The sequence below is a fragment of the Leguminivora glycinivorella genome, chromosome 19, assembly GCF_023078275.1.
Source record: "Leguminivora glycinivorella isolate SPB_JAAS2020 chromosome 19, LegGlyc_1.1, whole genome shotgun sequence".
In the NCBI taxonomy this organism is placed as follows: Eukaryota; Metazoa; Arthropoda; class Insecta; order Lepidoptera; family Tortricidae; genus Leguminivora; species Leguminivora glycinivorella.
In genome coordinates, this window is record NC_062989.1 from 5269961 (window position 1) to 5294501 (window position 24541).

Consider the following 24541-nt stretch of genomic DNA (forward strand, 5'->3'; position numbering starts at 1 on the left):
CGACCGAGAGCGAGAGCTACTTAGCAGAGCAACAAAAAACGTCAAGTTTTCATATTGAACTTCGTTTACTTACAACCTTTCGGCCCGGAATGTTACTATCTGTGGACTATTTGTATCATTTTGACACTATTCGGTCCCATTCGTTCTGATCTTTCCGACCGCAGTGGTCGCTGGTCTGGCTGAACTAAATGAGCAAAAGACCTAAAAGAGCGAACTAGTTCGTGGGAGCGATTGAACGAGATCGGAGCGCTCCGATCAACGAACGAAACGGCACAAGCCTATTTAATAGACGCCATTTTTGTCACGCACACTACTACAAACGTATACCTACATTATATACGCACACATACAAATATTATCGGCCGACAGCTGGCGGGGGGTCCGGCATGCCAAAAATGTCGGAAGCGTCCTGCCGATATCGCCAGTTCGGTGGTGCCTCGGACAAAAACTGTTGTAGGAAAGTGCCATCTGCATTAAATCCGCAATTTTTGCGTTTTATATAGTTTTTTAGTAATAATGATCTATCAAATACATAAATAAAAACCTGGAAGCGCATAAATCTTACATTTTACATCCTTCCTACATCCGATATCGGATCGGATAATGTGAAAACGGCCTTACCCTACCTATTAATCAGAACAAATAATTAAAATAAAATGTATTTATTTCAATTTCAGGTACCACCATGACAACACCTGAGCTGTGCGTCAGCAGGTTCTTCCAAGAAGACTCATCATTACCAACCAAAAGCTCCAATAGAACACCATCAACCAATCTAGATTCCTCCCAAGAGTCCCAAGACTCCAGCCAGTGCCTCGACGAGCTACTCAATCTCTCCCAGCTCACAATACAAGAACAAGAACCAATCAAAATAGACCCCTTCTATAACATAACACCAAGGGACATGCCACTATCACCGCACTATGTCTTCGAAGAAGAATTTTCTACTAACCCCTGGGCAATGTTAATAGCAACAATATTCCTAACGAAAACTTCAGGCAAAACCGCTAGGCCATTCATGCAAAAGTTCTTCGAAGAATATCCCACACCGTACCACGTTTTAAACGACGCTCCTAGGTCACTAGAACGCTTTTTTGATACTCTAGGGTTAAGGAAAAGGGGACATATGATCTGGAAGTTGACTTATCAGTTCATCGCTTCAAAATGGCGGCGAGCTAGCGATTTACACGGTATAGGGAAGTATGGCGAGGACGCGTATAGGATATTTTGCTTGGGACACACAGATGTAGACCCTGGGGACAGGTATTTGAAGCTGTATGTAGATTGGTTGCGTAGAACGGAATTTTTAAGTGATAACGGAGTGGCTGATTGTGAGTGTGTTATCGAGGACCCAGTGTTGAAATATTATAGCATTACATTGAGGAATGTTGACTAAAAGTATAAACTACTAGATTTTTCCCGCAGCTTCGCCCGCGTAGTAAACTATTTTCCCATACAAACTTTGGACCCCCATTTCACCCCCTTAGGAGATGAATTTTGAAAAATCCTTTCTTAGTGCTCCTCTACACCTTTTAAGGAACCTACGTTACCCACGTGCCAAATTTGGAATCTCTAGGACTAGCGGTTTCGGCTGTGCGTTGATATGTCAGTCAGTCAGTTACTTAGTCAGTTTCTTTTCATTTATATAAAGTATTTAGATAGAATATATGTAAAAATTTCCTGTAACCAGTTACTTAGCATACTTGACATTTTCTTTCAAAAACATTTAGGTACCTACTATGTTATAGTTAACGCACAAACATTAAGAAAAGTAGGTAATATCTTTGTAAGACAGATTGTACTTGAATGATCAATTTGGTTTTAGAACATAAGAATTGTAATTAATTTGTAATGTACAGTAATTTTGTTATTAGGCTATATTAGTTTGTTACAAGTTACAAGGGGGTAAAGTTTTTGTTTTGTTTCTACCACACCAACTGGCAAAGGCTCTTTTGATTCTTCTAAACTGATGAGAAGGTTGCGTTTTATCCACAAGAGTGCAAAGTAATTTAATTCAAATTTTAGTTGTTGGTGTGGAGAAAAAGTTTGCGTTTCACTCGGTGGTAAACTTTGTTTAAACCGTGTCTCGGAATCGGAATTCCACTCCTAATCAACAACAACTTTGCCCCCTTGTAAAAATAAGTATTAACCTCTTGTGCTAAATATTAAACCACGAGCGTAGCGAGTGGTTTCAAAAGTGGAATCTTGAGCGCTGCGAAGGCTTACATGCACGAAATTTTTCACCACACCAACACGAGGAAAAACAAACGTTCTGTAAAATCTAAAACTAAATCTAATCAAGGACCATATAACCCGTACAAAAAAGTGTACCTACCCATGGCGCTGTTTCGCAGCCTGGAAGTGGCCAAAATCGTATTTTCCCGAAATATTTTTGCGTGTTTTTATTTTTATAAGAACAAATGATATAATTATGCTTCTTTATTTTCATGTCATGATATCACGTCAATACACATTTAAAAATAGTATTTTATGCAACAGGCGTTTAAAGGAGGTCAAAAAAGACGAGTGGCGTGGGTAACAATTTGAGGCGAAGCCGAAAATTGTTATTAAGACGCCACGAGTATTTTTTGACTCAGTTAAACACCGTTGCATACAATACTTTTTCTACGACCATGCACTTACTTTTGAATAGTTTTCTAGAATAACTTTCGTGAAATTCGCACTGTTTCCTATAAGTATTTTGACTTGTCCTCTGCAATGTTTCTGCACTCACCCTGTCGCTCGCACTCCCCCGCACCGCCGCCCGCCCCCGGCCGGCGTCCCGCGGCCCACTATATCCCTTAAAGGCATCCTAACAATGCTGTAAGAGCTATATCGTATGTGTGGGTGCGCGGGGCGCCGGCCGGGGGCGGGCATCTTTTATGTAGGATTTTAACGATCTATGCACGACACGGTAAATGACGAATAACAACACGGGAGTAGAAAAAATATATATTGTAGGCATCATCAGTGTAGTAATGATAGTATTTAATAGGTGGCGCTAAAAAATGAGGTACGATTCTTCGTATGGAGACTGTAAGGCCGTTTTCACATTATCCGATCCGATATCGGATGTCGGAAGGATTTCAATAGAAAAAATCCAAGATGGCGCCTGTAATGTATGGGATATCGGTCCGACATCCGATATCGGATCGGATAATGTGAAAACGCACTAAATCTTATACAGGATGTATTTTGATAGCGGGTCAGTAAGGGCTGCTATGAGATCCCGTATATCTACGTGAAAATGGTCTAAGGAGACCATCCATCGATTTCAAATTGATGAAAAATGGCATTTACAGATTTTGGAATAAACATACAGGGTGCGAGGAAAAGTGCATTTTTGACAAAACTTTTTTTTTATGTCAATCGATTCAATTTCTATCCAGGATCAAAAAAAAATTTGTATGAACCCAAAAATAAAATTCCGGCTAGAAAATCGCAAAAAAACTTTTCCCATACAATTTGTATGAAAAAGATTTTTTTTTTCAGATGGTGTTTTTATGATGCCAATCGATTCCATTCCTATTCAGTATAGATAGTTTCTGTGGGCTCAACTTGCGGTAATGTACTAAAGAGCCACAAATTGAAGAAAACTTTTTCCACATTTTCCCCATAGTAAAATGTATCCATTGATTTCTGGATTTTTAGTGCATTGCCGTGAGTTGACCCCTAAGCAAGTATTGATACTGAATAGGAATGAAATCGATTGGCTTTAAAAAAACACCATGCGAAAAACAATTTTTTTTTCATACAAGTTGTATTAAGAATAGTTTTTCGCGATTTGTGACTTTTCTAAGCGGAATTTTTTTTGGTCCCATACAAGCTTTTGACCCTGGATAGGAATGGGATCGATTGAAACAGTTTGTCAAAAATGCCCTTTTTCTCGCACCCTGTATATTTTTTCCAAAATCTGTAAATGCCATTTTTCATCATTTTGAAATCGATGGATGGTCTCCTTAGACCATTTTCACGTAGGACTACGGGATCTCAAACCTGCCTTTACTGACCCGCTATCAAAATACATCCTGTATAAATTGGCCTTGACCTAATCAATCAATTTAGGTAAATTGCAATTAAGTAATGCTTAATTATTTAGCATTTATGATCCGAAATCATCATTTATATAATATCATGATTGTTTATGTTTTTTTGTAAATTAAATTTAATAATTTTATTATAAAAACCATTTTTAATTTTATATCGTTATAATGTTTAAGATATTAATTCAATAAATTATCAACTATTTATAATATGTTTCATTGTATAATCTATTTCCCATAAATTTTATAGCTTTGATATTGTGGAATTTAACTATGAATACTTGAATAGTTCCTAGGTATCTTTAAATTAATAGGTCGTGGTTTGAACTACAGAGAATAGTTTAAAATTGCTCATGACTCTCTCTCATAGAGATGAAATGCCTCTCTGAAATCTAGCGGAGCGCCATCGCCATCTATACTCTGTCAAACAAGTCTGTCAGTAAATAAGAACTAAGAAAACTATAATTTTTGTAAAACAGGAGGAAAATTTTAGGTTTCTCTTATGTGAAGCATTTTTTAAGAAAAAAATGGACCTAATTATTATTGACGGTATCATGACGGTATTTACAACAATGACATGTGTGTCCATTAAGTAGCTACGTTTAATTTTTTGATTTAGTAATGCATTTTATGCTGCGCCGCTGGTGGTGTTTAATTTAATTACCTAGGTACGTTATGCTACATGTGACGAAATATGATTTTACTGCGTTAACATATATTTTATATTATTTAAAAGAATAATATTCTTAATACGAGTTAAAAATAACGATATATTTTTTCCGCTAAGTATTTGTTCAATCGTAAATAAGATCGACAAACGTCAATGTCTTCGCATTGTTTCAAATGTTCCCGCCGTATTCTTATCCATAAATAAACCAATAGAACGCCACACATACTACCAACCTATAGAAAAATGCCGGAGTGATTACTCGCCGCGATGTTGGCAGTAGTGTCGACTGTGGCAAATGGTGGATTGCGTTGCTTTTTCTCGTGCTCTGTGTAAAATATTTACGTAAAATAGTGTTAAATTCGCGGTGCAGTGTTTCTGACTAACAGAAACATGTCGGAAACACTGCCGAACAGCAAAAAACAAGTTCCGAGGCAACTGGTGAGTGTTTATTGTTAAATTTTTACGTATTTAGTCCCGGGTGACGCCATGGTGGCTTTATCTGGGATCACGTAAACACGAAATGGTGCATCGCTGCATCGTGTATCGATTAATGAAAGTTACAGGAATGTGTTAGAAATTGTGTCTGGGAATATCCTATCAATGAAATTATAATCATCATGGGTCATCGGACTCCGTTTTTTTGCGATCGCGCCGCGACCGAGTTTAAAACGCGGCGGCCGTATGCATTCGCGCATGCGAGAAGGCGTCAAAATCTATAATAGTTCCGTAGCCCGCAGCATTGCGAAGTAGCGGCGTTTATGTAGACAAGGTGCGTGCACCGGCTTCGACGTCGTCTGAGCATCTGGTAGGGCCTGACGAAGGCGTTTCCTGCGGGTTGGCGGAGAGGGCAGCCGGCCAGGGGCGTGCGCTCTGTAGCTGCGAGCGAGCCGAACTCCGACCACACTGCACGATTACTCGTACTCGTCGCTCGGCGACTCGGCTGCGAGATCGCTCCATTCGCAATACTTTATTACTCCTGCTTGATAAACAATATACTCGTAAAACGTATGCCTACGATGTCAAACATATAATTTTGTAATGATTAGCGTTTCATTTATATTTAGACATATTCGGCTCGGTCTCGTGTCACTACACTGGGTTCTTTGTTACGGCCGCGAAGGTAAACAGCCTTCTCATCAAAGTTTTATTGTTATGCCAGTATAATTACGAGCCTACTTTGGCACAGTTCTCTCTTGGTAGTAAGATTTCATTGGCCTTGATGTGCGTTAAAAAATGTAACCCACTTATTTATTATCTGCTACTGCTACTTAATAGGTACTTTTACTAAATAGATCTTGCTGTGCTCAGCTGAAGCAGCTCTATGCGAATAGGTAACAAACGCAGAACCATGATCTTCATACACTAAAGTGTTAAAAGTGAAAGTCTGTCTGGTCAGGAAGTAATAGTAATAGTAGTATTTTTGTCATAGCTGTAACTTTTGTAGAACCTATTTCAGTTACAGTGGGCTCTAATTGCCATTTTCTGTTAGAAGCAATCAATTTTATACTTGACTCATAGATTAGATAACACAAAATTCATGTTTGAGCTAGATTGTATGTCAATTTAAGTAACAGTTATAAACTGAACTCTCTCATGAAATATACACAAATTCTATGTAGTCTCTTGAATAACAAAGAAATAAATATAAAAGGTACCTAGTCGGTCATATTTCTATTTTGTATTGAATATACCTATTTTAGGTTCTGCCATGCTAATGTGCCAGTTTAAGTGTGTCATGTAGATATTCTCTTGAAATCCTTTAAAGCTTGTTGCATCTCTACATATTTTTAACAATAGGTGCAAGATTGTATGTTTATTTTTCTGCAAAATAACTATTGTCCTTCAGTTATAATCTATCTATGCAATTACCAATTAGTATATAAATGAGTCTGATAACTATGGCAGTCAAAATAATTAGAATTGTAGATGAAATATCTACAATGCATGGGACATGAACCAAACATCCATTGAAGTGTTTAAAAAAATAATATTTTGCGCTTGACTTAACAAATGTTATCATAATGAAATACATTCTTTCATAATATGACTGGTCTGGCTCAGTCGGTAGTGACCCTGCCTGCTAAGCCGCGGTCCTGGATTTGAATCCCTGTAAGGGCATTTATTTGTGTGATGAGCACAGATATTTATTCCTGAGTCACGGATGTTTTCTATGTATATAAGTATGTATATTATCTGTTTAAGTATGTATATTGTCGCTTAGCACCCATAGTACAAGCTTTGCTACAATATATTTATAATTTATTTATTTATTTATTTATATATTAATTTATTAGAGATTGCAGCTATTTAAATTGATACTTATTTTGCTGGCTCAGGTACTCGAAGTGAATATTGGCCTGCAACACTAGATTTCACCATTGCTCCCATCCTGTGCGATCTGATGGCATCTGCCAAAATAAGCACATTACTTTTATTTTAAAACACATGATTTAAATAAATGTATTATTCCAACAGCGCGAACGCAAGCAGCGCAAGCTCTACTCCGATGAGTGGGCCCTCGGAGACGATGATGTGGAAGGTGGCCGAGGGTTCTCCCTGGCCGACAAGCTGGAGAGCCCCCGCTTTGAGCACCCCGGCTCCATACACGAGATGTTTGGCTCAGAGCTCACAGTGGCTTACCTGCAGAAAAATGGATTCACAACTCCGCTGCTCTTTAAGGAGAGAACTGGATTGGGACTGAGGTATGTTTGTATTTTTATAGACATGATGATAGCTTCTAAGTGTATTATTATAGGTTATTGAAATTACTTATGTAAGTAATTATTTTGTAACAGACATTAAATAGGTATTTTGTAAAAGACATTTAATAGGTATGAATGGCTAGTAAATTTTGGGACAACTTCAAAATCGAAAAGTTAAGTTAGACTCATCAATGGCGACATTTTTAAGTAGGTGTTACAATACATCATTTATAGCTCTAGCTCATCCTATAGATAAGATAAGAAGACCCACTTGGCTATTTAGTACCTGTAACTGCTAGACGTTTTCAGTTTTCCATGACCTCCTAGTGTCAGATTAAGCTAAAATTATTTAAGGATACCTAGTTTGCAATAATTTATTAATTTTGTAACATATGATTATGTTTACGTAAACAAAATATCTCACGTGTACCTTTTCAGCAAAATCATGGCGTAACATGACGTCATATCTGGCAATATGTATGTTACCTTTCATCACGTCACAATCATAATTAATTTAGTTAGTATTATGTATCCTCTTAACATTTTGATTATGACTGAGGTTTGAAATACTAGAGTCGGACCAAGATAAGTTCGCAACGATTTGGTTAGCACAGATTGCGCAAGGGTTATTTTAAATATACCTACTAAACTTGTATGAAATTATGACTTTAAATTAACACGCGCAAACTCTGTCAACATTGCTGACAGATTAGCTTGCAGTGACCCTACTTATGACCTTTCTCCTACGGCCCTCCTACCTCGATTCTATTTTGGTATAGAAAGACGTAAAATTTTATTAACTTTTAACTTCTGATTTAAATGAGGTACCTAACCTACTGTAATTCAATTTACAATCCTCCTACGTTGCGATCTTTTTAACACGTTCACTGCAGTAGGGGGTCTAAAGACCTCTCACGAATTATGGTTAGTTACGAGTACGAGTTACGTTAATTTCCACAGCGAAGGTGTTCAGACATATCATTAGTCTTCATATTATTTTGTACTATTAGTTTATTTGTAGACTAGCTTTTTCTCGCGGCTTCGCCCGCGTACTGATAGTAATCTTCCCTCCATTCATTTCACCCCCTTAGGATGTCAATTTTGAAAAATCCTTTCTTAGTGCTCCTCTATACCTTATAAGGAACCTATTTTTTTTTTCTCTCCATCTCCATGACCAGCGGTTTCGGCTGTGCGTTGATATGTCAGTCAGTTTCATCTATTATATTATATATTTAGATTTAACTCTAAATCAATGCTAACGAGTAACGAATAACTAATTATTAACGAGTAAATAATGCTGTAACGAATCCAGGCTAAGAGCCATGACATATCTGATACATTTTGACTTTACGCGAGCAATGAGAGTAAAAAGGGCCAGTGATTTTCCTTGATCTATAAATTTTATTAAAAAAGTTTAAGAAATATTTACGTCATTTCCATTCGGACTGCAAAGGAATGGAATGCGCTCCCATCTTATAGGTGTTCCCTGAAAAATGACCTCTTTAAAGCAAGAGTGAATAGACTGTTACTGAATCGGTGAGCTACATCTTAGTGCGTTTTCACATTATCCGATCCGATATCGGATGTAGGACCGATATCTTATACAATTAAGCCGCCATCTTTGATTTTTGCCTTTGAAATCCTTCCGACGTCCGATATCGGATCGGATAATGTGAAGATGCACTTAGACTCTGTCTTCACTTTCCATCAGATGTGACTAGGGTCAATCGCCGATCAGTATATTAATTTACAAAAGCGTAGATTTCTAATTGTAGAATTAAAAACCCGTGATCAAGTTCTTTTAAAACCACAAAATTCAAAATATTGTCAGAAATAGCCGTCTTTTACTACATAATCCGGAAGCGAGGCAATGCCGCCAATGTTGTCGGCCGAAGACAGTTCCGACTGTTTACAAACAACTCTATGTTCACGCACGTATACGGTATATTGATATCAGCTTTACTGCCTTGAAAGCAAATTTGAGTAAAATCATTACATTTATAGTATTCATCTATCATCCGACATTAAAATCCTAAACATTCCTTCCTCAAAACAATCATTTAAGTACCAATAGGCTAGTTTCCTACTAGTCAAATCAGCTTTTTTTAGGAACTGTCAAAACGATTTGCTAATATGGAATTACTATGAAATACTGAAGAGTGACGTCACGGTCAATTCATTTACTTTGATTATAGAAATTATGTTTAAACATAATTTCTGTTCATATTTTTCTTCTAATTATGTGCTTTATTTCGTGCACTGCCCAAAATATTTTAAGTATCTAATAGATACTTATCTATAGGAAACTAGCCTATTCATATTTGCTGATAGTCTCTTTGGAAATAGAAGAGTCGTAGAATGTATGAGGCCCTAATTGTGACTCTTCCCTAATATACAAAATCGGTTCAGTAGTTTTGGAGAAAATTGGCTCTGACAGACGGATAGATAGGCACGAGTGATCCTATGAGGGTACTGTTTTTCCTTTTTGAGGTACGGAACCCTAAAAACGTATAAATGGAAAAAATAGTATTAATGATAGGTATGTAAAGTCCACCAAAAACGTATAAGTTATTTTAATGTACGAGGAAACATGTTCTCATTTATGAGTGACCAATTTAACTAATAACTAGGTTTGTTCAAAGTTAATCGTTCATTATCAAAGTAGGTAAAGACGACGTCAAAAGTAACTAGCAGACGGAACTAGAAACTGCGGGAAGTATTAAATACATTTATATTGACAGGTGCAAAGTCGAATAAAATCTTTTGTTTTTAATTATTTTACAGTTTCCACTAGACATAGTGTTGTGTTCCTGCCAGTGAGTAAGGCTGCCAGAGCTCAACGAGGGTGCGGTGTGCTAGTGACGGAAGTACCTACGGAAAGTACGGAACTAATTTGTTCCGTCTATTGTCCTTTGAGTCGTCAGCAAGCCGAACCCTCCTTAGAACTTGTTCACTTTTTTTTGCTGTGTACTTAACACAGCAAAAGGGAGTGTACAAGTTTCTAATGGGTTGGCAACGCGCACGTGACACTCCTTGAATTGCAGGCGTCCATAGGTTACGGTGATCGCTTTCCATCAGGCAGACCGTATGCTGGTTTGCCACCGACGTAGTGTTAAAAAAAAGAGTTACTATTAGGTATCATTGGGTATTGAAGTTTTTAGTTTAGGACTGAGATATGGGTTAAATTGTGGCGTAGGCGAAACTGGCAGCCTACCACTGCAATGTCACGAATTAGTTTTCTTTCAACCTCTTAATTGCCAAGAGTGGCAATGAAACAGCAGCAGTTTCATATGCTCTGCCTACCCTTTATGGGAATACAGACGAGAGTATATGTATAGTAAATTGCAGGAGGATATTGACAATGTGGTCCAATGGAGTGCAGACAATAAGTTGTACTTTAATGAAGCGAAGTGCACGATGATCTCGTTTAGTCGCGCACATCACCCTTTAAATTTTGGCTACAGCATCGGAGGAAAGCCAATGCAACGGGTATCAAACGTGCGCGATCTGGGAGTACACTTAGCTGCCGATTTGTCATTCCGTGATCATATTGTCAGTGACTGCAAGAAAGCATTTCGTAATCTAGGTTTCCTCATGCGTCAAGCAAAGGAATTTACGAACATAGCTGCGATACGAGCAGTGTATGGGGCTCTCGTAAGGAGTCCTTGAATGTAACGCGGTAATTTGGAGTCCACATGCAACATGCAGCTAAGTACAAAGTCATGATGGAACGCATTCAAAATAAATATGTTAGGCTTCTTTACTTAAAGCTTTATGGTGTATATCCTGGGTATCCCTTACTGTATCCCACACTCTTTGTGCTCGGAATGGTGGGGTATAACAAACTAGAGGTGAGGCGAGAGCTTGACCTCGCTTTATATGTAGTTAGGGTACTGCGAGGTGAGTTGTGCAACCCCGGGGTGCTGCACGCCCTGGCACTGTATGCGCCGGACGGGCACGCGGGGCGCCGCCGCCGGCCACCGCTGCTGGCCGTACCCGCAGCTCGTACAAAGCTACTCATGGAAGCCCCGCTAACGAGGGCGATTCGCGCTATCAATAAAGTTGCTCTCGAGATAGACATTTTTACATGCTCCCTGGATGATCTCACTAAGGCCACTATGTTAATTTTAGTTTAGTTTCTTTTTTTTTATATACTGGCAATAACTGTTTTATTGTTTGCTTCGCTTATCTATCGCTAATGCGATAGATAAGCGAAGCAAACAATAAATTAACATTATTATCTTTACAGGTTTTCCTAATGGAAAACCTGTAAAGATAGATTTAAGTTGTTATTTAATACCAATAAAAAAAAATGTTAAGGGTTTTCTTGGCTTCCAGTCCAATACAGGTAAAAACGGTCAAAAGTCTGTCTGTATGTTTGCGATAAGGCCAAATGGATTTCAGAGTGATTCTTGAGGAAGGTGTTTAAGGTTTTCATCCAGGTAGGTAAAGGTATATATTGCCTACATGCTGTATATTATCTTCAAGTATATAGGATATATTTATGTTGGATGAATAATAAATATAATGTACGAGTACAATATAGTATTTTATGCAACTGGCGTTTAAGTGAGGTCAAAAAAGACGAGTGGCATGAGTAACAATTTGAGGCGAAGCCGAAAATTGTTAATAAAGACGCCATGAGTATTTTTTGACTCAGTTAAACACCGTTGCATATAATACTTTTTCTACGACCATGCACTTACTTTTTCATAGTTTTCTAGAATAACTTTCGTGAAATTCGCACTGTTTCCTGTATTTTGATTTGTCGGCCTCTACACGAATAACACTACGGGAGTAGAATAAATAAATATATCGGATACTCGTACATACAAGCGCCTGCTTAAAATTAATCCATAATGTACACGATGAAAGATTTGCTATACCAAAGGTTCATTCTTCCTTCAGCTCTTTTACCACGTTATGTGGATATTCTGTATCTTTTGTATCGGCACTCATCCCTTTTTAGGGTTCCGTAGTCAACTAGGAACCCTTATAGTTTCGCCATGTCTGTCTGTCCGTCCGTCCGTCCGTCCGTCCGTCCGTCCGTCCGTCCGTCCGTCCGTCCGTCCGTCCGTCCGTCCGTCCGTCCGTCCGCGGATAATCTCAGTAACCGTTAGCACTAGAAAGCTGAAATTTGGTACCAATATGTATATGAATCACGCCGACAAAGTGCAAAAATAAAAAATGGAAAAAAATGTTTTATTAGGGTACCCCCCCTACATGTAAAGTGGGGGCTGATATTTTTTTTCATTCCAACCCCAACGTGTGATATATTGTTGGATAGGTATTTAAAAATGAATAAGGGTTTACGAAGATCGTTTTTTGATAATATTTATATTTTCGGAAATAATCGCTCCTAAAGGAAAAAAAAGTGCGTCCCCCCCCCTCTAACTTTTGAACCATATGTTTAAAAAATATGAAAAAAATCACAAAAGTAGAACTTTATAAAGACTTTCTAGGAAAATTGTTTTGAACTTGATAGGTTCAGTAGTTTTTGAGAAAAATACGGAAAACTACGGAACCCTACACTGAGCGTGGCCCGACACGCTCTTGGCCGGTTTTTTCTCTATCTCTATGGCGATATTTTTTGTTTTTCTGCACGGAAAATTTTAATTAATTTTTTCTACTCCCGTACTGTTATTCGTGAGTTACAAGGTCGTGCATAGAACTTTAAAACCCTACATAAAAGATGTCAGGACAAGTCTATCTAGTCTATACCCTGAAAACATTTAGTAGCAGTAGCACGATATAGCTGTTACAGTTCAGTAAATACATTGCTACCAACTCAACAAACCAATTCGCAGAGTCGAGACTCCTTCGTTTTCTGCTGCGTTCATTGGCGACGCGTCGAATCGCATTCAAAATGTATGAGAACTCGATTCAACTCGGCTCGATTCGTCTTAGTGGCCAGGCTTCAAAGAACCATACCATAGACAGTTTTATTTTCATGTTTGCACTCAAACTGCATATTCAAAATGGTAGGCGGTCCACTAGATAACTAAGATGACTGAAAGTAGGTATTTGTTGATTTATAATTTTCTTTCAAAATAAGTGCTTGGTCGTAGAAAAAGTATTGTATGCAACGGTGTTTAACTGAGTCAAAAAATGCTCGTGGCGTCTTTATTAACAATTTTCGGCTTCGCCTCAAATTGTTACCCACGCCACTCACCTTTTTTGACCTCTTTTAACCACCAGTTGCATAAAATACTATTTCAGTATACAATTATGCATGGTGCTTTTTTGAAGAAGTGGTACTTGTCGTTTAAAATTTCGAACGTAAAGTACTAATTTGCACACCAGTGGCGGTAAAGTAACGCCATATGTACCGTAAATATTTTCGAGCTTCTAGTGCTAGATATCGATCCTATCAGCACCGGCGGCGTGAGAGAAAAATCGGCTTACGTTACGGTCGCTTGTGCAACCGCAATACGACACGTGCAAAACTGGCAGTGTTCTCTTTGCTTATCTAAACCACGCGGGCAAGCATGGTAGCGTGATATGGTGCATTCAGTAAGTGCGACAGAGACGCCCCGACGTGATAGGCTATATCACACTAGTGTGCTAGGCCTCACGCACATGAGGCCTATCGAATGGTTCATTGATGACGGAACTTGCATGTGAATTTTATTGCATAGCAGATTATGACGTTACTTCCAGTAACAGACTGTTTTACTACCTCTTCCCTTGGGTCGACTCTGGGATTTGGGTTCAACCTACAGAATATCACAACTTCGGTTTCTTTCATTCAATCCGCAGATTGCTGAGAATGCTGGGATTGGCATGGCGTGAATTTTTGTTTATGTATAGTTTTCGCGCCGTCTGAATGAGTCCTAAAATCACTTATTATTTTCCTTATCAGACTTATGCTGAAACGCGTCGCTCAGGCCAGTTAGCAATAAATTGTTGGAAATACGTCACGTTGACGTTCGAAAGACGTTAGAGACGTTACGTCGTCGCTGAGTGGACCCAACGCAAAAGTTGCGACGCCGATGCACGGCGGTGGTTGGACGTTGATGCTCAAAAGACGCTAGTGCTGATCCATATAGCTATTATAGCCTTAAACTGAGATCATCACGGAGACCGATGACGTGATCGCAACATCGAATATGCGGTTCATAGCCAGGTGACTTGAATTCTGAGATAGTAATACCAGGGACCGGCCCGCTATCCCTTATACGGGGTTTTGTATGGGTATTTCGTTAGGCTTAACTTACCCTACCCTTTTGACGCGATACCCTTTCATTTTGCTTTTAAAGCCCTAACGAAAGCGCTTACCTAAAATAGCCCAATACCCTTTCAAAACCCTTATCATCGGCTCAGCCTAACGCCATAAGGGTAAGCCTTATATTGGGTTTTATTTGCTTTCCCTTATAGCATATCGTGCGAATTTAAATCCTGTACCTCGCTCATAAAGCACACATTACTCCGAACGAAATAACATACGATCGTTACCTACGGCGGCACTGTGTGTGATATTTGCGCGTTTCTGTTTGATGGAAACGGCTGTAGATAAAATAAGGTTCAATTTTCAATACCAAATACTTATAGTTATGATAGGCTCCTGCTTTGCTCAGGTGTAACACAGGCAAACGCTGCTTTTTAGGGTTCCGTAGTCAACTAGGAACCCTTATAGTTTCGCCATGTCTGTCTGTCCGTCCGTCCGTCCGTCCGCGGATAATTTCAGTAACCGTTAGCACTAGAAAGCTGAAATTTCGTCCCAATATGTATATCAATCACGACAACAGAGTGCAAAAATAAAACATGGAAAAAATGTTTTATTAGGGTACCCCCCCTACATGTGAAGTGGGGGCTGATAATATTTTTCATTCCAAGATTCCAACCCCAACGTGTGATATATTGTTGGATAGGTATTTAAGAATGAATAAAGGGTTTACTAAGATTGCTTTTTGATAATATTAATATTTTCGGAAATAATCGCTCCTAAAGGAAAAAAAAGTGCGTCCCCCCCCTCTAACTTTTGAACCACAAGTTTAAAAAATATGAAAAAAATCACAAAAGTAGAACTTTGTAAAGACTTTCTGGAAAATTGTTTTGACCTTGATAGGTTCAGTAGTTTTTGAGAAAAATATCGAAAACTTCGAAACCCTACACTGAGCGTGGCCCGACACGCTCTTGGCCGGTTTTTTTTATCGGACTTGTCTTGATGAGTACCCGAAGTCTAGCTGATGCTGAACCCTGGCTGCACCTAGGGGAACTCGGGTTTAGTGTAATACAGGCAAACGCTGTTTTCGTCATCGGACTTGTCTTGATGAGTACTCGAGTGAGCAGTACCCGAAGTCCAGCTGATGCTGAACCCTGGCTGCATCTAGGGGAACTCGGGTTTAGTGTAACACAGGCAAACGCTGTTTTCGTCATCGGACTTGTCTTGATGAGTACTCGAGTGAGCAGTACCCGAAGTCCAGCTGATGCTGAACCCTGGCTGCATCTAGGTGAACTCGGGTTTAGTGTAACACAGGCAAACGCTGTTTTCGTCATCGGACTTGTCTTGATGAGTACTCGAGTGAGCAGTACCCAAAGTCCAGCTGATGCTGAACCCTGGCTGCACCTATAGGAACTCGGGTTTAGTGTAACACAGGCAAACGCTGTTTTCGTCATCGGACTTGTCTTGATGAGTACTCGAGTAAGCAGTACCCGAAGTCCAGTTGATGCTGAACCCTGGCTGCACCTAGGGGAACTCGGGTTTAGTGTAACACAGGCAAACGCTGTTTTCGTCATCGGACTTGTCTTGATGAGTACTCGAGTGAGCAATACCCAAAGTTCAGCTGATGCTGAACCCTGGCTGCACCTAGGGGAACTCGGGTTTAGTGTAACACAGGCAAACGCTGTTTTCGTCATCGGACTTGTCTTGATGAGTACTCGAGTGAGCAGTACCCGAAGTCCAGCTGATGCTGAACCCTGGCTGCATTTAGGGGAACTCGGGTTTAGTGTAACACAGGCAAACGCTGTTTTCGTCATCGGACTTGTCTTGATGAGTACTCGAGTGAGCAGTACCCGAAGTCCAGCTGATGCTGAACCCTGGCTGCATCTAGGGGAACTCGGGTTTAGTGTAACACAGGCAAACGCTGTTTTCGTCATCGGACTTGTCTTGATGAGTACTCGAGTGAGCAGTACCCAAAGTCCAGCTGATGCTGAACCCTGGCTGCACCTATGGGAACTCGGGTTTAGTGTAACACAGGCAAACGCTGTTTTCGTCATCGGACTTGTCTTGATGAGTACTCGAGTGAGCAGTACCCGAAGTCCAGTTGATGCTGAACCCCGGCTGCACCTAGGGGAACTCGGGTTTAGTGTAACACAGGCAAACGCTGTTTTCGTCATCGGACTTGTCTTGATGAGTACTCGAGTGAGCAATACCCAAAGTCCAGCTGATGCTGAACCCTGGCTGCACCTAGGGGAACTCGGGTTTAGTGTAACACAGGCAAACGCTGTTTTCGTCATCGAACTTGTCTTGATGACTACTCGAGTGAGCAATACCCAAAGTCCAGCTGATGCTGAACTCTGGCTGCACCTAGGGGAACTCGGGTTTAGTGTAACACAGGCAAACGCTGTTTTCGTCATCGGACTTGTCTTGATGAGTACTCGAGTGAGCAGTACCCGAAATCCAGTTGATGCTGAACCCCGGCTGCACCTAGGGGAACTCGGGTTTAGTGTAACACAGGCAAACGCTGTTTTCGTCATCGGACTTGTCTTGATGAGTACTCGAGTGAGCAATACCCAAAGTCCAGCTGATGCTGAACCCTGGCTGCACCTAGGGGAACTCGGGTTTAGTGTAACACAGGCAAACGCTGTTTTCGTCATCGAACTTGTCTTGATGACTACTCGAGTGAGCAATACCCAAAGTCCAGCTGATGCTGAACTCTGGCTGCACCTAGGGGAACTCGGGTTTAGTGTAACACAGGCAAACGCTGTTTTCGTCATCGGACTTGTCTTGATGAGTACTCGAGTGAGCAGTACCCGAAATCCAGCTGATGCTGAACCCTGGCTGCACCTAGGGGAACTCGGGTTTAGTGTAACCCAGGCAAACGCTGGTTTCGTCATCGGACTTGTCTTGATGAGTACTCGAGCAAGCAGTACCCAAAGTCCAGCTGTTGCTGAACTCTGTTTGCACCTAGGGGAACTCGGGTTTAGTGTAACACAGGCAAACGCTGTTTTCGTCATTGGACTTGTCTTAATGAGTATTTGGGTGAGCTGTACCCGAGATAGACCTTATGCTGAAACCTGGCTGTACCTAGGGGAACTCGGGTTTGGTGTAACATAGGCAAACTCCGTTTGCGTCATCGGACTTGTCTTGACGAGGACTTGGGTGCGCAATAGCCAAGATAGCGCTGTAGCTGAGCCCTGGCGGTATCTAGGGCAACTCTGGTTTCGGTGCATTATAATATAGAAATATTTCATGCAATGTCAAGTTAGGCATAAAACATAATATTAACTGAACAAAAATCCTAACAGAAGTGAATATTAACATCAAGTAGTTAGAACAAATTTATTAATTTGCCATACATAAAACACTTTATTTATGTCTAAAAAAATACGTATGTATATCCATTTGAATATCAAAATTAAGTACAGTCGATTTCACTAATAGTAACACAGGGAATAAAGAGAATACTGGAGTTCCAAGCGTCCATAGACTGCGGTAACTATTTACTATCAGACGGGCTGTATGCTTGATTGCCACCAGAAAAGTATTTCTGTTTCAAACGATCTTCATAGAATTTACAACAATCAACAGAAATAGTTTGACAGATTCTATGGTACTACTCAACTCAACCAAGTACCAGTCATAAAGACGAGTCTAAGATATTTCACACGAAATATACTATGAACAGAAAACAGCGTTTATTTATATTGCACCGAACCTGAGTTCCCCTAGGTACCACCAGGTCTGAGCTACAGCACTGGCTTGGGTACTGCGCACCCAAGTCCTCATAAAGGCAGGGCCTATAACGAAAACCGGGTTTGTCTATGTTGCACCAAACCTAAGTTCCCCTAGGTACAGCCAGAGTTCAATATCAGCTTTACCAGTTATCATCAAGACAAGTCCGATGACAAAAACAGCGTTTACCTATGTTGCACGAAACCCGAGTTCCCCTAGGAATAGCCAGGGTTCAGCATCAGCTCTATCTTGGTTACTGCTTACTCAAGTACTCATCAAGACAAATCCGATGACGAAAACAGCGTTTGCCTATGTTGCACGAAATCCGAGTTCCCCTAGGAATAGCCAGGGTTCAGCATCAGCTCTACCCTGGTTACTGCTCACTAAAGTACTCATCAAAACAAGTCCGATGACGAAAACAGCGCTTGCCTATGTTACACCAAACCCGCGTTCCCCTGGGAAAAGCCAGGGTTCAGCATCAGCTCTACCTTGGTTACTGCTCACTCAAGTACTCATCAAGACAAGTCCGATGACGAAAACAGCGTTTGCCTATGTTGCACGAAACCCGAGTTCCCTTAGGAATAGCCAGGGTTCAGCATCAGCTCTACCTTGGTTACTGCTCACTCAAGTACACACCAAGACAAGTCCGGTGAAGAAAACAGCGCTTGCCTATGTTACTCTAAACCCGCGTTCCCCTAGGAATAGCCAGGGTTCAGCATCAGCTCTACCATGGTTACTGCTCACTCAAGTACTCATCAATACAAGTCCGATGAAGAAAACAGCGTTTGCCTATGTTGCACGAAACCCGAGTTCCCTTAGGAATAGCCAGGGTTCAGCATCAGCTCTACCTTGGTTACTGCTCACCCAATTAACTCATCAAGGCGAGTTGGATGACGAAAACGGCTTGTTTTTATGTTGGCAATTAACGTTTTCAATGTGTAATGTTAATGGTTAATTGTATTGATTTTCGGCCAACACTGTATATTTACATGCATATATACATATTTACATACATACATACATACAATCACGCCTGTATCCCATAAAGGGGCAGGCAGAGCACATGAAACCACTAAAGCTTCAGTGCCACTCCTGGCAAGTAAGGGGTTGAAAGAAAACGAAACTACATAATTATATTCATACATACATAATTATATTCATACATACATACCTACATACATTCATACATACCTACATACATTCATACATACCTACATACATTCATACGTACGAACATACATACTGATCTATGGGCGACGATGATCATTTACCATCAGGCGATCCATCAGTCCCTTGTCTCCCAGTTCATTAAAAATAATTTCTAGCCGTGTTCTACTTTTATCCAACGAAAACATGTTTCGTTGCAAAATTAAAAATGGGGCGCATAGTGCGGAGTGGCAACAGCGCATTTTCCTTCCTGTTCTTACAATAGCTTAGATTCATAATCCTGTCTCTTTTACGCAAGGCTCGACTACGCTTTAACAAAAGGGAAAGCCTTATAAATAGCGCTTAAAATAAGGGTAACCCTTATTAAAGGATTGCAAGCCGTATCGGATAGCGCTAAGCCAATGCACAGGGCTAGCTTTATTGTTTTGCTTAGTTTTTTGTAAGGGCTAGTCAAATGAATGGGCTTGCAGTTCGAAAGGGAGAGTCTCTCGATTGGGTCGTCCTTACGTTAGGGATTCCCAATGAAAGGCTTGTAGCGCGGAAGGGGTTGTCCGGTCCCTGAGTAATACTCGTATTATTAGTTTTTTTATTTAATACTACGTCGGTGGCAAACAAGCATACGGTCCGCCTGATGGAAAGCGGTCACCGTAACCTATGGACGCCTGCAACGTATTATTTAGAGCGGCGGTAGCTCTGTATGATATTATTGGCATAACATCCCTTGATTGAGTGCAACTCATTCGCCCAACCGTGTTCGAGTTTTCAGCCAAATGCTAGAGCTTCTCAAATAATATTTATAAATATAGGTAAACTGAATCTTCATAAACAGCCGTCTTCATCTTCAGCCTTTAAATATCTAACAGGTTTATTACTAAATATTTATACCGTTTAAAGATTATCTTGTCTATAAAATGTTTACGTTCGTCAATTCAGGTAATCATGGATAATTTTAGACGACGGAACGGGACATACTTATTTTGGGCTGAGTAAAAATTAATGGTTAATTAATGTTACCTAAAAACGTGTAACTATAATGCATTACGATATTTAGGACATAAGTGCGGAAAAGAGGAAATTCGAAACGAGCTGCGATAAATTAAACCACGACCGGAACACCGGAACGTGTTGGCGTTTTCAGTATAATTGGGCATTGGCCCTTTGAAGTATCAACCAGACAAGAAATGTAGGTACTACTTTGCGAACGAGTGCGGGAGAAAACACCATGTGTAAATAATAAAAAAAAAACCGTTTTTCGTTCTTTGAAATTCATGCCCCTAAATTGATTATTTACACGTCCTTATCAACTTGTAAGTTGTAACCATCGTAAGTTAACACCATAAAAGAGTTGACGGCGTGGCGTAAACAACACGTAGTTTAGCTTTAGGGCCGGTTGCATCAAACCGTCTGTCACCGTTAAAACGTCCGTTAAATTTTATTGTATGGAAAGTTCCTTAGACGTCTGCTGCGTGAAAATGATGTGTCTGTCAAATGTGGTTGATGCAACTGGCCCTTAGTTACGTTTCCCATTTACTGTAATGGTTGTAAGGTGGGAAATAGGTTCGGAAAAAACGTCCTTTTTTCTTGTATTCCGGAATTGATTATTTACAGTTCTACAAAATAAGCGTAGTAACCAATTTCACGTACTTGACTGATGCGCCGACGTAACCACCGTGACGTAGCACCGTAAAATTGTTGACGTGTTCATCACATAGTTTCAGAGCCCTTGAGTTTTTTTGATATTTTAAAATACTTTATTCGATATCATAAACATCACGGAAAATAAATTTAAAAGTGGAAAATAACTGCCTTGAGTGGGACTTGAACTCGACTTGTGGATACTCCAGCGGTTTTGCCGCCAAGACCTCCACCAAGTCGGCGATATTTTCCACTATAACGCCGTGTCTTGCGTGGGCGACGGTCGCGCGACCGTCGCCGTCGCGTCTCATCGCATCGTCTACTTCCATATCGATAAGGTTTGATTTCGTATGCGTCGCATCGCCGTCGCGCGACCATCGCGCGACCGTCGCCCACGCAAGCCACGGCGTAAAAATCAATGGGATTTGTACTACAGATCCTGTAGCGACTTCGATTGTAAGAGGAGTACCAAGTTATATTCAGTCACGGAAATTAGTTATTTGTTATACAAGGGTGCAAAGTTGTATTTTAATCCCGAGTGTGGAATTCAAAACCAACAAGTGAAGGGATTCTATAGTTGAACCACGAGCGTAGCGGTTCGAGAACAGAATCCTAAACTTGGCGAGTTTTTCAACACACGAGAAGTAAAATAGGCATTTGCACCCGTGTATAATACAAAACTTTTCCCCTCATTATAGTGAGGAAAGTACAACGCAAAAAACGCGTTTATCACTGCTTCCAATAGTTCCACAGGTGGTAAATCATCTTCATCACTAGATTCATCCACTTTTATCAATTTAAAGCAGAAATTTTGACTATATTCAAAATCAAATTACTTTAAAATGCCGTTTTTACCCGCTGGTATTAAAGGATACAACACGACCGTGTTTCCGAGCTAGTGAGGGCAAAATGTATTTTTTGCTGTAGTAAGTAACCGTTAGTGGCTCTGTTCACTTTTTCTATACAAGTCATTTTCCGTGGTAGAGGCTCAGTTACGACTCTATTCACTGTAATGGTTCTAAAGCAGGATTTACGTGCGTAGCCTTATAAATACCTATTTGTACACAATTTCAGGGTTTCGAAATATTGCTTTGTTTATGAATAATTAACAGGGTTTCCAAATTAATATTTAGCGCCAAACATTTGGTTATGAATATTTATTTGTGGTAGATTTTTAAACGTTAAAATGTTGTGCTTTAATGTTAAGTTTTATTAATTTTATTTTATTTGCCTATTTATTGAATAAAAATATTTTGATTACATAATTAGCAAAAATGTATTAAGGTAAACCCGGTTGAATATGTTCGAAGTTTTTCAATATATTCAACCGTTTCGAAGTTTTTTTGCCTCGAAAGTGTATTTATGTCTGTACAATCAGTTAATTCATCTTATCTAAACATAGTGTATGATTGGCATATATATTTTAGGTACTTAGTTTCAATAATCAAAAGTTCACCTAGCAGTCCACCATGTTTTAAATATTTACTTTATTTTGTTTATGATAGATTAGCTTATTTATAGCCTTCTGTCAATCAAACGAACTTTGAAATACTCGTACAGTTACGAAATGTAATTTGACTGTAAATGTGAGTAGTTGATCACTGAATAAAGTACCTACCTACAGGCACCCAGTCTTAACACTGCTGAGTCGGAACCATTTCGTGGCATTGAAAAAAAAAATGAAAAAAGTTTATTATGTAAATTAACAATTACAGAAAATCGCGACCCTGTGTCCTGAGCTAGGAAACCCTGTGTTACAGGACGCAGTTTCATCGCACTAGTACCTTAATCTATATTATAAAACTATACAATTTGTAGAGCGAGTTGCATAAGGAAGTACAAAAAGCTTACAAATAACATTTTATTTTTTGTGTAACATAATATATTTTTTCTACTCCAGCACTTAAATCTGTCAATTAGATTATTGTCAGCGGTATCCAAATTAAGTTCATTTGAGTAACGATAGAAAAGTCTATTTGTCTATAGGTTCATATGATAACTGCTGAGCAGTATTCATATGAATATAGGAGTTCTGTAAGTTTATTTTTAAAAGTACAACTTCCATTTATCAGGTATGTTTTCATTTGCAATAATAAATAACTCTTAATAAATAATATAATATTTAGGTTCATAATTTAAATCAAGATGAAAAAATAAACTGAAATGCGTTTTACATATTAGATATTGCAAAACAAAGGTAAAAATCATAAGTTTATCAAATAATTTTACATTTGACATTTAAATATTCTTGAACGCAACAACATTTTTCGTAATTGAAAACCGGCTTATTTTCTATTTCTCTTGTCTATGGCATGAAGAGTTCGGTTAATGTACGACCCAGAAATGTACAGTCCAAAATCGGCGTCCACTTTTTTGGACGCGAATTACGGGGTCGTATAATACTGCCGCCCTGTAAAAAAAGTGGCTTCGAATTATCGGACCAAACGTGTACAGCCCGAGAATGCCCAACCCATCAATTCACGGCCCAAGAACTCTCGTACATCATGGACGCCAATTCCTGGGTCGTAAATTCTTGGGTTGAGCATTCTCTGGCTGTGCATTATTGGTTCCCGCATTTGTAAACTTTTTAAAAAATTATTTGAACTATTTTAGTGTTTTATACTTTATTTTAAGTCGACGTTGTGCAAAAACTTAAGTAATTATGAGTGATTCTGGTGAACAATATACTCCCCAAGAAATAAAGGCTATGGCGCTCAAAGTGACTGACAATTTGTTACATGAAAAGTCGGATACAGCGTAGCAAAAATGTTATGATTGTTTTATGACATGGAAATTGCAAAAAAATGTTTCAACTTTCTCTGAAATCGCATTGTTGGCATATTTTGAAGAATTGTGCAACAATATCTCACCATCAACATTTTGTGGACAGAATACTCAATGCTACGACGATCCACACAAATATTCCCATTCATTATATGAAGTAAGTAACTAACCCATTTTATTATTCTTGAATAGGTATTTATGTGGCTGTCGTAGAAAAAGTATAGTATACAATCGTAACATTATGAAGGCTATAAAAGTCTCGTACCTTACTTAGGCCACTCGGCAAGCCTTCGTGGCCTAACCGCGGTACTCAACTTTTATAGCCTTCATAACGTTACCGTTATATAATATACTATAAATTTAAATAATTGTGTTTGGTATCAACACTGAGCTGCGTGTACGTACGAGTATTTGCTTGAATGTACGGGTATGTATCTGTTAGTGTGTGAGAGATTTATACTATACTATACTAGATGTATGATATGAGGATATTAATAATAAATTGAGAAGATAGATATTTATATAGCTATACTTATAAATTGGCGTCATTAAACAAAGTTTAAATAACATCATCATCATAAACTTAAGAGTTAATCTCTTGTCGGTGGAGTATTTTCCAGCTTTTTCTATCCTGTGCCAGCTC

The 24541-nt window shown here is 39.4% G+C and overlaps 2 protein-coding genes across 2 annotated transcripts in view; both read left to right on the plus strand.

The window, feature by feature from the left end:
• LOC125236849 (methyl-CpG-binding domain protein 4-like) overlaps nucleotides 1–1520 on the plus strand; it is a 58973-nt gene extending 57453 nt beyond the window's left edge. Inside the window, exon 2 of the mRNA XM_048143788.1 lies at nucleotides 678–1520. Coding sequence (XP_047999745.1) covers nucleotides 686–1396 — 711 coding nt within the window. The 5' untranslated portion in view covers nucleotides 678–685 and the 3' untranslated portion in view covers nucleotides 1397–1520. The remainder of the gene's footprint in view (nucleotides 1–677) is intronic.
• A 3487-nt stretch (nucleotides 1521–5007) lies between these two features.
• Nucleotides 5008–24541, plus strand: part of LOC125236382 (jmjC domain-containing histone demethylation protein 1) — a 53996-nt gene continuing 34462 nt past the window's right edge. Inside the window, exons 1-2 of the mRNA XM_048143164.1 lie at nucleotides 5008–5151; nucleotides 7189–7415. Coding sequence (XP_047999121.1) covers nucleotides 5104–5151; nucleotides 7189–7415 — 275 coding nt within the window. The 5' untranslated portion in view covers nucleotides 5008–5103. The remainder of the gene's footprint in view (nucleotides 5152–7188; nucleotides 7416–24541) is intronic.